Source organism: Hippichthys cyanospilos, chromosome 2 (assembly GCF_059441005.1).
Source record: "Hippichthys cyanospilos isolate Australia breed blue-spotted pipefish chromosome 2, RoL_Hcya_1.0, whole genome shotgun sequence".
NCBI lineage: Eukaryota > Metazoa > Chordata > Actinopteri > Syngnathiformes > Syngnathidae > Hippichthys > Hippichthys cyanospilos.
Window position 1 is genome coordinate 24,742,335 of NC_142370.1, and position 12,720 is coordinate 24,755,054.

Below are 12,720 nucleotides of genomic sequence, written 5' to 3' on the forward strand. Positions count from 1 at the left end.
AATCTTGTCAAAATCAAGGGATTTATGAAGAAAGAGAATCACATCAGGATCCTTGATGAAAACCTGGAAGAGTCTGCTGAGAAAATCCAGCTCAACCACAGCTGGATGTTCCAGCAAGACGATGATCCTAAACACGCTGTCAAGGTTAAATAGCATAATTTGGTTTTCTTGTTGGTTACTTGTAACTCATAAGCAGACTTGCAAAAATGAGGACGTTTTGCCATAAAAGTTAAAAATCGAAACTACCATGTGCATGAATAATAGCCAACAGGAGACGAAAAGATGACAATTGCGTTGACGACTCAATATTAAAGGACCTGCCTGTATTTGAGGAATTTCTCGGTTAAAAGGCAATTTAATATAAATTCCAGCAGAGGGCACCAGTTCCTTTAAAATATCCCGTTTTCTGTGAGACATGTTGCTGACTTGACGAGTGAATTTCAAATACAGCATACAATATAACTTGGACTGTATTCTCTTTTTATGGAAACGCTGCTTTTCAGATTTAAAAAAGGGGGCTTTAATCTATTTTTTTTTAAATAAAGACTTCGGTCTAGAATGTGTCAAATAACAATCAAAAAATATACAGGAATTGTTTTGATGATACATAAGTGTCTCGGAACAGTTAAAATGCTCCCACGTAAGGTTGGGAAGAAGAATTTTTTTTCACCATTACTTGGTAGTGGTGCGCCCCCCTCCGGTTGAAAACATATTTGTGGTATTTGCGCAAGACACATTAAGTCACAAAATCTTCTCTTTCGCAAACACATCAAACACGACGACACGAAGTTTTTGGCGCTTGCGTTGCGTTTCTTTATTTAGACGCAGCATCAATTTTTGAAAGCAAAGACAACAAGTCGGGGCTGTATAAAAAAAAAAAAAACCAACAACTTCCTGTTCTAAGATTTCCTCAGTGATTTCCTAGTGTAAAAGGTGACACATGATGAAATAATGATGCAAATCTGCAACCATGATGCATAAAAAAAGATCACCAACGGTGACGACAAGGCGTTGTTGAGTCACAGGCCTATCACAGGAGGAAACACGGCAGCACCTGCCGGTGGAAGAAGAGTCGCATCAGTCCATCTGCATAGATTCCACCCACCCCCTCTGGTGCCACACAGTCACCCGATGGAGCCGGCGCATATGTCCTTCCACATCATTTCGTACTTTTTGGACTACCTCGACCGTCTCCCGCGTCACCGTCTGGGACTTTCCAGTCCATCTGGCGGCCTTTTTCATAGAGTCCCTTCAGGACCTTCCTGACTTCGTCGGAGCCGCCTCCACGACTCAGTTCTAAATACTTCCTGTACAGCTGCAGGGCCGTGCGAGCGTCCTCTATACTGTCGTGGGTTTCCCCTTGGATGCTGAGGTCTGATAACAGGAGTAAAGGACATCGGACGTAAATCCACACTTTTCATTTGAATCCGGGGACCCTTGTCAAGATGCGACTAAAAACAGGGAGCATTTCAATAGCGTACGACGTGCCTTCATTAGGGGGTTGATTGATGTACGGCAGCGGGAAGAATAAGAAAGCGGAACATTCATTTGCCCGGAGGCGAGCAGACGGGCGGCCGTTTGGCCGACGGCCAGACAAACGCTGATTACGTTGTAAAAACGACAAACTGGACCCGACGGAACGGTGTCATTCGTAATTGCGTCACCGCGATAGTTGATCACCTCGTCCGGTTAAATCTTTGCCGAACAACATTTGGACAAGCCAGTAAAATACCGGGAGAATATCGTTCGGTCTGACGAAAGCAAAAGCGAACTCTTCGGACGCCATAATGCACACCAACCTGACCCCGGCCCTGAAATGGCATTACACATCACCCTAAAAAAAACAAAACACCATACCGACATTCAAGGTTGGAGGTGAGAACGCGACGGTGTGGCAGGCGGACTTACCGAGAAAGTACCAGGCGAGAAACCGTAGCGATATCATCCTCTTCCGAGGCAAATGGAAAAGGTAGACTGTGTCGACGACTTGGTCTTTGAGCACCTGAAAGAAGCGTTCGGCCGTCATCGCGCTCCGCCCAACTCTTACATTACGTCCCATACATAATTGCGGGGCGCGAGTAAGCCGTACCAATAAATTGATGACCCGGAAGTCCTTCTGTAAGCCGTGACCGACAAAGCGGACTCCCGTGTCGATGAGGAAACGCAGCTTGAGGTAAGTGGACTTCAGAGTGGTCAGATGCTTGGAGGAGATCTTGGCATCCAGGTCACCCGGTTTGATGCCGGAATACTGGGTCAAGTAGTCCACGACCTGCACGACATTCCCATGTTCGGCAGCGTTTTGACAAGGCTGCGGCTACAGAGTATTTTCACAATTAAGTCTTCCGCTGATTATCTTATCGCTTAATCAAGTAAGTGCATAACGATTGACTTTGCAAGACCAAACAATATAAAACATGAACAAGGATGGAGGAATGACTTTTTCTCCCTATCAGTGCCTTTGAGTGGGGGTGGTTTTAAAAAGCAGGTACAACAAAGTATCGAGCTGTGTTTCCATCCCTTCGCCGCTTGTAGGGGCGTAGCTATAAGATGTTCTAACTAGTTGCTAAGTAGACGTTTTTTTAACTTTGTGCTGCCGGCAAAATATGACTTAAAAGTTAAATTCTACCACTTTACTAAAGAGAGGAAACATATGCTTAGTAAGATCCGTCCGTCCGTCCGTCAATCATCTTGACTATTTTGATGAGGGTCGTGGGCTGCCGGAGCCTATCCCAGCGGGGTGAACGAAGGAGCCAAAAGCAGACGTTTTACTGAGACGCTGCCGTTAGAATAAGCAAATAATTCTTCGACATACGACATGAAAGGTAAATAATGCTCCGGGGGGGGGTTTAAAACTCCAAAGAGTTCCATTTGGACGACACGGGGCCTAAGTACGCTTATCATTTATTCATTGAACAAGTGTGACTTTCCCTTTTTAAAATGTTTGACCTAATCTAGAATGTCAATGAGCTGACCTCTCCGTGGCCCCCGCGCACGCAAGTTTGCCGACCGGTCCTCTGGCTACGCGGACATCACCTGCTCCTGCGTGGAGATGTAGTCGTCGATGAAGGGCACGCCCTCGTTGGGCCCCTGGCCCCGCACGCACGTGATCCTGGCAACGGACATCTGACTGGGTTTGATGGTTGACTTTGTGCCATCGCTGCGTAGCTCCGCCTCTTCCTGCGCGCATCGGTCATATCCTTCATCGTTTGGCTATTTGTGTTCCTGAGAAACGTGCTCAGCGCGCCCACCTGGTTGAGGGTAACAAACTCCGCGTCCAGCCCCACCAGGTCGCCCGTCTGCGGCATCTCGCTGACCATCAAGGGGATGAAAGTGGCGTGACTCTTCCTCTGTTTGCGAGCGAGCGAGGCCTCGGTCAGCAGAACGCTGGCGTCGATGGGGTTTTTAACTGAAGACAGGAGGAAAAGCTCCAGGCGTTCCATCCGGACTTTCTCACCGACGCGTGCGTTCAACGCGAAGTGAAACTCACTGCGCAAGTCGTATTTGATGTGGTAGTTCCTCTTGGCGTAATATAGGATGGCGGGCACTTTCCAGCTCATGTCAAACTGCGCAGCCTCGGTCTGCGACCAACGATCGGGTCAAATTCAAAGTGCCGAGAACAAATTCGTTTACGTGCTTCAACTGTCCGAGTAGTGTCGTAAAAGTCCATCTCGCTGTGGGAGCCGCGTGTCATTATGTTACCTCCATGCTCAGTTCTCGGGCTGTTTTTGTTTGTTTGTTTTAAAAATTTGAGTGAAACTAGAGGGGAAAAAAAAGACAAGTGCGGTATAACTTGAATGATGTGTTTGCTAACTCAAAAAAGACAGCGTTTTTGTTTTGTATTTGTTGAAAGGAAGTGATTATGGTGATGTGAGGATTCCGCACGTCAGTGAGAAAACACTCTTTTGTTGGACATTTGTTTGTTCTTTCTGTAAAGCCCCGAGATGCCACAAGATGCTGCCCAAGAGCCGAGTGATAAGTAAGTGGGAACGATGAAGTATTTTGCGGAGAAATTTGAGGCACAGGTGACCCTATTACAGTAGAGAAACGAAAAATTCTATGAATTATCACGAGCATTTACAGCAAAAATGTTATTTCAGGGTACAAAGCAAGATCAGAATATATTTAGTATAATACTTAACCAGTCGGGATGGGACAAAACAAGATGTATTACAAGATGGGGGATGCGCTAGCATGAAATTGTAAACATAAAAGGAGATTCGGGCTCCTTTTCCGGCTGCAGCTAAGAAATGTCCTCTACGTTTTCTGAATTGAATTGTATTGCTTTTTTTTTTTGGTTTGTTTTTGCAGTGTTTACAAAGGCCAATATTTTATCATCCTTTTTTCAACCGGAAAACCAATTGTCACCGCATACCTGATTTTGTGATTTTATTTGAAGGGAATATCACCCAGCCCGATATTTTATTGTCTACAGGTGTCAGTTTATACGCTTTGTCCCTTATGAGCGAAACAGCGATTTCTTTTGCAGTCACCTTGTCGATGGGCTCGATGAGGAAATCGTTGAAAAGATACCACTGCTGGTGCGTGACTCCCTGGAAGAAATGTTCCTCATGCGGTTACAGAAACACGGAAGGAAAAGACGTCTTTTACGTCCTGGTTGCCGCAGCTTGACTGACCTCTTTTCTCTGGTGATACGTTTCTCCCACTTTGATGTGGGCCACCAAGTTTCCGCCCGTGCGAGCGTCCAGGACATGAGGCACGGTCACGACCAGGTCGTAGAGAGACACGCCGTCGGCCTCCTCGGCGGCACTCAGCTGGTCGCGTTGAGAAGAGAGAGCCGCGAGCGGCTAAAATTAACGGCCGCTCCTTTCTCGAGGGAATATCATCCCCTCACCTCCTCTCCTTCTGGCCAGCCGCGGATCTCCAATCCCTGGGTTTTGCTGATGGACATCTTCAATGTAAACGGGATCCACATGTGTCTCAGGTCTTCTAAGCGGGTGAAGCCCGCGATGCTGAAAACATTCTCACCGCTGGCAAAGGACCAAGCGGCGGCCAGAATCGAGATTCAAGAAACGGGAACCGTGCAAGCGATTGATCTAAGAGTAGGGATGTGAGTCTTACTCGAGGCACCACTCGGTGGGCATGGGCGGGGGTTCCTTCGGCAACGCGGGCTCCGACTCCTCTTTTTGCCTGGCTTTGGTGAAAGCGTACTATGCGGGAAGAGAAACGAAAAACAAACGTGATATAAACACACGAGGAATCAGGGGTGCTTCCATGAGAGGATGGAGAGAATCAAACAAAAACGATGAAATGAATTACCTCTGCCTGAATCTTCCAGAATTCCGCCTCTTTAGCGCTGTTCACTTCACAGTTTATCACCAAAACGTCGGGCAGGCATCGAATGTTGCGGGTCTGTACCTGCCGACGTGAGCAGAAAGGACAAGGCTGTCGCCGCGGGATGATCCCAATGGAAACGTGTGGGCTGAGGTGGCGCGGTCCCAGAACTCACTGTGGGCTGATACTTCTCACAGTTTTCACACCACGCCTGTGTACTCTGCTCCCGGCAGATGCTCTTCTTCAGGACATCGGCAAAGTCGTACTCTTTCATCATTTTTTCTGGCGAGTCAAATGAGCGGCAGAAACAGATGCGTCTTTTTAAAAGGTAAAAAACAAGGCCACGTATTTGCACCGAGCTTTTGACTGTTACTCCCAGTTGAAGTTTAGAGTAGAAATATGGGCAGGCATGCGGCTTAGCAAATCCCGGGGGACATTTTGATGCCGAGGGAGTGAGAGGGCCAGCTGTACTCACCTTGAGAGTTCTGCTCCGGGTAGTGCATCGTGAAGAGCAAGGTGAGGGAGGAGCGTACCGTCTCTTTACCGCAGCGACACAGACTGCTGTTCTCCACCTCGCATCCAAACAGCTTCCCAACGGCAGACTCGCCAGACGAGCCCAGGGAGCTGTAAACACATACAGCTTGTCTTGATTTTTTTTTTTTTTTTAAGTCCGTTGAATTGTGTATTTTTTCCTACGGCTGAATGATGTGGGAAAACAATCGAATTGATACGTCTCCACGATGTTGCAATTTTTGATTGTCTTGTATCTGACCTGCTGCTGGCCCCCCTATAGGCCTGCGGCCCCTCCTGCTCTTGAGTCTCTTGGTGCAATTGTGTGAGAATGAAGCGGTTCCAGCTCTGGATTAGGCGTCCGAGTCTGGCCTTCCCCGTTTGCTCATCAGAGTCCGCCAGGATCAGTCCCAGCGCCGAGGCTTCGGGGATGGTGCGAAACGCCCGCAGGAAATTGCTTGCCTTGATGTAAGGAGACATAAAAGGATGCTGTCAAGCCCGCCCCAGCCCAAGACCTTTGCGGAATATTACCGGTTGGGAGTGGCTGAGCTCGACCGTGCACGTAAAAGTGAGGCTTGACTGACCTGACACGGATCTCCTCGCGACAAATCCAACATGTGGAAGAGGAAGCCAAGCTCGCAGGCTAAACAGAACTCCTTCTGACACAAATGATTCTGCACCAGACAGCGAATTGGCTCCAGGAAATATAAAACCTTAAATGCCCACAGAAACAGTAAAATACTTAGGATTTATTAAAAAAAAAAAAAAAAAGTCAAAACCGGGACAAATTACACTTATGATAAAAAAAAAAAAATCTATATCGCGTAACGGGTCTCTCACCTGGATCATGCAGTTACAGTAGGCATTGGGAATGTGAGGCTCCAGGCCGGCAAATAAGGTCTTGTTGTAATGTTTGAAGTCAAAGTCCTCCAGTCCCAATTTGGAGTATTTAATTGTCACCTGCTCGGGCACGAGAGCATCACTGTCATACAGTAGGTATAAGAAACAAAGCCTTCACGTATGAAAAAAAAAAACAAAGAAAGCTAACCTTTCTATATTTTTTGGGCACCATGTAGAGATGCGGCTCTTCATCGCGCCCGATTGGTGACTCTGGAACCTGGTTGTAACTGTCATAATCCAGCTCCACGTCTTTAATTTTGTAGGGAACCTGAAATAGGAAAGGAACAGAGAACGAAAACTGTGAACTCAACAAAAAAAACATGTTATATGCATGCATTCCCTTCGTTTTCAACGTGCCTGATTCCGAGGACGAGCACGCGGGTTTGCCGCATAGCCAATGAATCCAACTGTTTTCATTGTGCGCAGGATTTCCGGGTCCACGGGAGGAGCTCGTCTATGAGATGAATAACCAATTTAATCAACGGAAATCAATATGCATGCCGACATACCTTTATGGCTGTTTCATGTAGCGCCTTCTGCACAAAAGCATGACAGCAATCTAGTTTAACAAAAAAAAACATCATTCAAATGACCGACTTTCACTAATTAACGTCTAAAACCATCCAGACTTTCAATCTTGAGGTTGCAAATGCTGCACGGCCACCGCAAAGTGCAGGAAGAGGCAGAGTTTTATGACACTCCCCAGAAAGTTGAATCCTTCAAGAGATTGAAACGTTTTTCCTCAAGCTTTTTTCAACACATTTTATTAGTCGCAGATGCATAATCATAGACTACTAGTATTCATTTGTGAAAACCATTCCCAAACAGCAATTTTGCTTTCAAGCAGAACCTTTAAAGGATGTTTTGACTTTTCACCGGACCACTACACCTGGCAATATTCATAACCAGTCAAAAGGTTGGAAACAACCTTCAATTCATTTGATTGTTTTCCATTTACAATTTCCCTGAATTTTACATTACGGAACTTGTTGATTAAAAAAAAAGGCTAATCAAAACAGAATGTTATGTAATTTGGACTCTTCGATGTAGGCACATTGGTTTTTTTTTTGATGCGGATGATGTTTTATGACCTGAAATGACTTTCACTTCACAGCTGTGCGTTTTCAAAGTTAACAGCTTGAGCCTCTTAACCTCTTAATGTGTTTGAGACCATTTGGAATGAACCCTTTGACTGCTCTAAGGACAAGGCGTTCCACAGCTTTTCTAAAAATCGCAGTGGGTTTAGGGATTCTAGCAATAATATGAAATGCCATCCCAGCGGTTCATTCCACACCCATTTACTGAACAGATTCTAGTGACATCTACCAACTTTTCCATTCACAACAAGCCCATGCTGGGCTGACTATCAACAAGATAGGTTGCGTTGTAAAATTTTGCATGAATAAACGATCTAGTACTGCGGAAATATATTGATATGTGCTTTATATGTGTGTTACTATGAAATACAGTGATTACTCTGTATTGTATGCATTTAGTGATCATTTTCACTTCTCTGCCATGTTTATATTATTATTATTGGTATTAGTGTTATTATTTTATAATAATAACAACAATAATAATAATAATTATGATTATTATTATTTTATTATTAATAATAATAATTAAATGGGACAAAAAGATCCGAGGGGCTGAAACCTAATCTATGGAAGTGGGAATTTATTTAACTAATTTTCCAAGTTTCGTATACTTACAAACGAGTAATATATGACCTATGTATGACCTTTAAAAAAAAAAAAAAATAAATAAATAAATAAAGGGTTTAGCATCTTTCCAAATGTTTGACTGGTACCGTTCAGACCACCATAAAATTGTCTACAGTGCTTGAAACCAAATCTCTTCAGTTGTTCACTCAAAACAATGTCACCTAATGTCGGAACAATTTGTAGCGGTTGCGGTATTGAAGTCTCAGATTAAATCGATGGTTACGCAATGTTGATGATTATAAGGGTAGGTGGTGGGGAAGGGAAGGAAGGAGGGAACGTGACTCAAAACAACACTCAAAGCTTTTGGACTGTAACGGAAGATAAGAGAACTGACTGAACTTCCACACAGTCACATTTCTACCTGAAAATACTTTGCAGCGAGTAGTGACGCCATACATCTCCATTCTGGATAGAATTAAAAGCCCACGCGAGCGAGTAGCAGCCTTCACCTACTCTGACTTCCCCAACCAGCCCGTGATTCATTCCAAAGCCTGCGAGCAGCTTCACCTTTTTAAACTGGTCCATTCAAACAGGCTGCAGTCATTTAAAGAGTTTGGATTTCAGTGCTAAAGATACTTAGGAGCATGATATTATCAGATGATGCACAGTAAACTTCATTGAGAAGTGTTACCTGGGGTTGGGCGCGGCCAGCGCAGCGGGCCAGTCTGACAACAGCGGCTCCGTGCCGGTGAGGGTCATAGGGATGAGCGAAAGAGGCAGCAGGTCATGGTTCCAATCCAGCTGAGGCAGCGTGTCCACAAGGCACGGCAGGGCAAACTCCGTCTCCCGAGAGTAGTCGTTAAACGAAACGTCGCGAGTGTCCGACCACAGGTGCACGCATCCCCCAGAGTCCCCGAAGGCCAAAGCTTGCTTGCTGGACGACACGTCAAAGCTCATCAGCAACTGGCCCACGGTGTTCACGTGAAAAATATCTGCCACGTTGGCAAGCCCGGTGGGCTCGCAAAATTGACACTGACCTGGAAGGGAAACATCGGGGAGAGTGTACGAATACGGCAAATTGTACGTTCACAAATTTAGCAGAAGTCTGACGCTTTTGTATTCTACCTGAGTGCTATTTGGAACAGTTCATATTTGTCTTGATTAAATCCCTATTTCCATCCGATCGTTAAAAACATCTACAAAATATAATGCCTCCACGCCCGTGCGTCACTGTAGTATAGTGTTCTCTTGGTGATGGCGGTGTCTTTGTGCTAAAATATAACCAACATGTCTAGGGCACTAGTGGGTATGTAAATCTTTCATAGCCACAGTCGGCAAAGCCCATTCTTGATTTCTGGCTGCCGTGGCCCTTAGTGACTGACTACTACAACATAAAGTTGTGCAGAGCGTTTATGTGCTGCTAACCACATCCCATTAGAATAGCTAGACTGTTTTCTGACTAGGTCCCTTATGATGAAACCGGAGTGTTTTTTCTTTGGTGAGAAACATGGTGGGAGTGTAACCAAATTTGGTCAGGACAAAACAACTATTGATAGTTTCAGGGACGTGTGAGTACCAATACCAGGTGTAGGTAGGTAGCGGTCTGATACCAGTCTTTACAATACGATAAGGCGAATGTTGGCAGGTGTCATCAAAAGTAGCGGCTCTTTTGATCTTGTCAGGGTTCATTCAGGGGAGCAAATTTCCCGATCATGTTACTGGCAACAAGAGGAGTACAGGCAAACACCTGAGAACCGACTGCCGAACGTCTTCAACCTGGGATGCTCTGAAGAGATCCGCCGCTACCTTTGCAGACACTAGCCGATGTTCGCCCTAGCCGCTTCACGGTCAGCAAACAAGGGGAATTTGACACGTAGGGGCCAACAGAAGCCTCAAACCTACAGCAACAGAGGGTGCTGACACACTGATAAATCTATGACATCTCCATTCACAAGGTTTTTGTGATGTCACAACTCCGGAAATACTCCACACGAGTGTTTCAACCCACAGAGGGCAGACTCCGAATTGTATTTATTAAACAGCTGTATACCTACAATGTAATCACGTTGTAATGAGTTTTTATGTTTTATAAAGGGGTTCAGGATACCTCAAGAAAAACTATTCAATCTTCGCTCCCTGACCTTTAAGATATCGAGTGCTATTCATTGTGTAAATTGAAATTTTGGATGACAAAAGTGCTTGACGGAATAAGGATCAGTGCAAACTGACTAACTGAATGATCGTACCGGTATCGTTCTGAAAAACAGTGCCGATGAGCATCCCAACATATTTTATGCCTTTGTGGTATTAAATTGTACCTTAAGTTGTCAGTGTTAGCTATACCTGTTTGTGAGATAATGGCCAAGCGTGATGTGTACGTAGGAATAAAGCGCAAGAAGAGCGGGTCCACGTGTACTTGAAGCGGCGTGACTGCTCGCATCATCCGCAGGTCGTACACCATGAGGAAGCGGTCGCAAGCCAACCCATTCAGTCCTCGGCTGGAAAAGCCGCAGGCGGCCAAGAGGTTGCCGTGCACGTCGAAGTCAGACAGGCTGCCCGAAAAGGCATCAAACTCGTGCTCCTTCTTGAACGTACGCAGGTCACGGAGCGTCACCTGGTTTTAATAGAAGGAGAACGTTACCCGCTGGCGATTGGAAATCATATGGCCCCTCCTATTGGAGCCTCCGTACCTTGCCTGAAGTATGCCCACAGAAGAAGAAGCGACTGGTTTGGCGCATAATTGCAACACCGGGGACCTCCACTGTGAACTTTTACGCACGTCGAAGATACCGTGAGCTCAGGTTAAACAAAACCGTGTCAGCTGCTGCTGTACCATACGGGAATCTCACCTTTTGCGTTTCCTGAACTGCATTCAAGTCAACTTCAGTTACATAGTTTTGTAGCCCCCCCATTAGCAAAGTATTGTTGTCAGTCATAAGGAGACTATGCATATCCGCGCCTTCCTCCATCCTGGAATGACATCAAAATGTGATTTCAAAACTGTGGTAAATCTGTGATCAAATTTATTTAAAAAAAAAAAAAAAAAAACAGTATCTCCTTACGGAAAATCAAACATGACAAGCCCACCGCGAGTACAGCACTTGAGGTTACACTTTGATAGGAACAACACGCCTGTTTCCAGACTCTGAATGTGTCGAATGTCATCAGCTGCATGAACTTGGAACGAAGAAAAACGGCCCATCGTTGATCCGAAGAAAGATGTAGCGTGACCCTGTAGCCAAAGACACCAGATGTGTATTCGAAGAAAGGAACACCATTACAATAATCAACACTCACTCTGTGGTTTCCCATCCAAAGCATTTCTTCCTGCATGTCAAAATGTGTGGCTGTAACAGGAACGCCGACTTCAGAGACAACGCTATGCAGTTCAGAAAACATGCCGTCCATGAGATGCACGGGTTCAGGGACTGTCACCGCCAAACCTTCGGCATCAATCTCTACACCCTGCAGGAGGTTGGGGTTGATGTGCGGATCCAGGGAGGACTCCATTCCTGCATCCAGAGTCCCGTGAATGCTCGGAGAGTAGTCCCCCATCCCAGGGTCCAGACCCTCATAGTTCATCATGAGTTCAGCTAAATCAACCTAGGATGAAATCACAGAGTCTGCGAATGGTACGCGACGACAACCAAACTAATAATCGCGATTATTTCGATCGAGTGAGGACGAAAACACTCCCTCGTGCTTCTTTCGTATTGGCTAACAGTTAGCTAGCCAACACTATAGCAATTCAACGACACACTCAATACTCCCGCAATGTGTGAGCCAGTTATTAAATCGTAAGTAAGATGTTCCATTGCACAACTGTAATGAGTGCAACTAGTTTACAAGAGGTGACGACCCTTGGGGTACTGGTTTTGACAGGTTAGCTTTTGGCTAATAAACGCGGCTAAACTGGCCAACAGTCATTTCGTTCAATTAAATATACAAATACATGCATAATCATTTCGATTCAAAACTAGTCGAATGTATGGAATTAAAATGTAAGACGTCATGACCCACCCGAGTTTGATGTTCGACTTGCTGCCCATTTTCTTAGCTGAAGTCACAACAAAAACAATATCACGTACAAGGACCGTAAACGCATCCGGAACAGCGGTGATGCAATCATGAACACATCGAGAGCTTGGTTCCAAACTGAAGCCGCAGTCACATGGCTTTTTAAGAAGAAATGCATTTGACATCTCATGTAATTTATTTAACATTTTATAACATTTTATAATCTTTAATATTTTTTAAATACATGTTTAGTACCGTATCTTATTTTATTTATTATCACTGATATGATTGTACGTACGTCCCATAAAAAGAGACTGACGTCAGCAGACTATTATTT

General features: G+C 45.2%; 1 protein-coding gene across 1 annotated transcript; it reads right to left on the reverse strand.

Moving 5' to 3' along the window:
• Window positions 1–795: 795 nt before the first annotated feature.
• Window positions 796–12,499, reverse strand: pan2 (poly(A) specific ribonuclease subunit PAN2). Its single transcript, XM_088408111.1, has 26 exons — window positions 12,387–12,499; window positions 11,664–11,969; window positions 11,429–11,598; window positions 11,216–11,336; window positions 11,057–11,134; window positions 10,710–10,980; window positions 9,058–9,403; window positions 7,060–7,156; window positions 6,851–6,970; window positions 6,643–6,762; window positions 6,387–6,515; window positions 6,065–6,264; window positions 5,768–5,916; window positions 5,468–5,574; window positions 5,278–5,376; window positions 5,080–5,168; window positions 4,853–4,988; window positions 4,635–4,772; window positions 4,491–4,550; window positions 3,488–3,578; window positions 3,249–3,406; window positions 3,034–3,177; window positions 2,090–2,269; window positions 1,909–2,002; window positions 1,171–1,374; window positions 796–1,054 (listed from the first exon to the last, which is right to left on the reverse strand). Exons 2-26 carry the CDS (start codon window positions 11,949–11,951, stop codon window positions 1,020–1,022), a joined length of 3,624 nt encoding a protein of 1,207 aa, XP_088264237.1. The 5' UTR covers window positions 11,952–11,969; window positions 12,387–12,499; the 3' UTR covers window positions 796–1,019.
• Between the last annotated feature and the right edge of the window lie 221 nt (window positions 12,500–12,720).

Bases quoted from the DNA above. Each gene is read 5' to 3' on its own strand.
- pan2 (XM_088408111.1), bottom strand. From the start codon at position 11,951: ATGATGAACTATGAGGGTCTGGACCCTGGGATGGGGGACTACTCTCCG. The intron at 5,575-5,767 runs GTGAGTACAGCT...TTGACTCGCCAG, and splicing joins CCCGGAGCAGAACTCTCAAG to AAAAAATGATGAAAGAGTAC. The intron at 2,270-3,033 runs GTGATGTCCGCG...AATGTCGTGCAG, and splicing joins ACATCTCCACGCAGGAGCAG to GTCGTGGACTACTTGACCCA.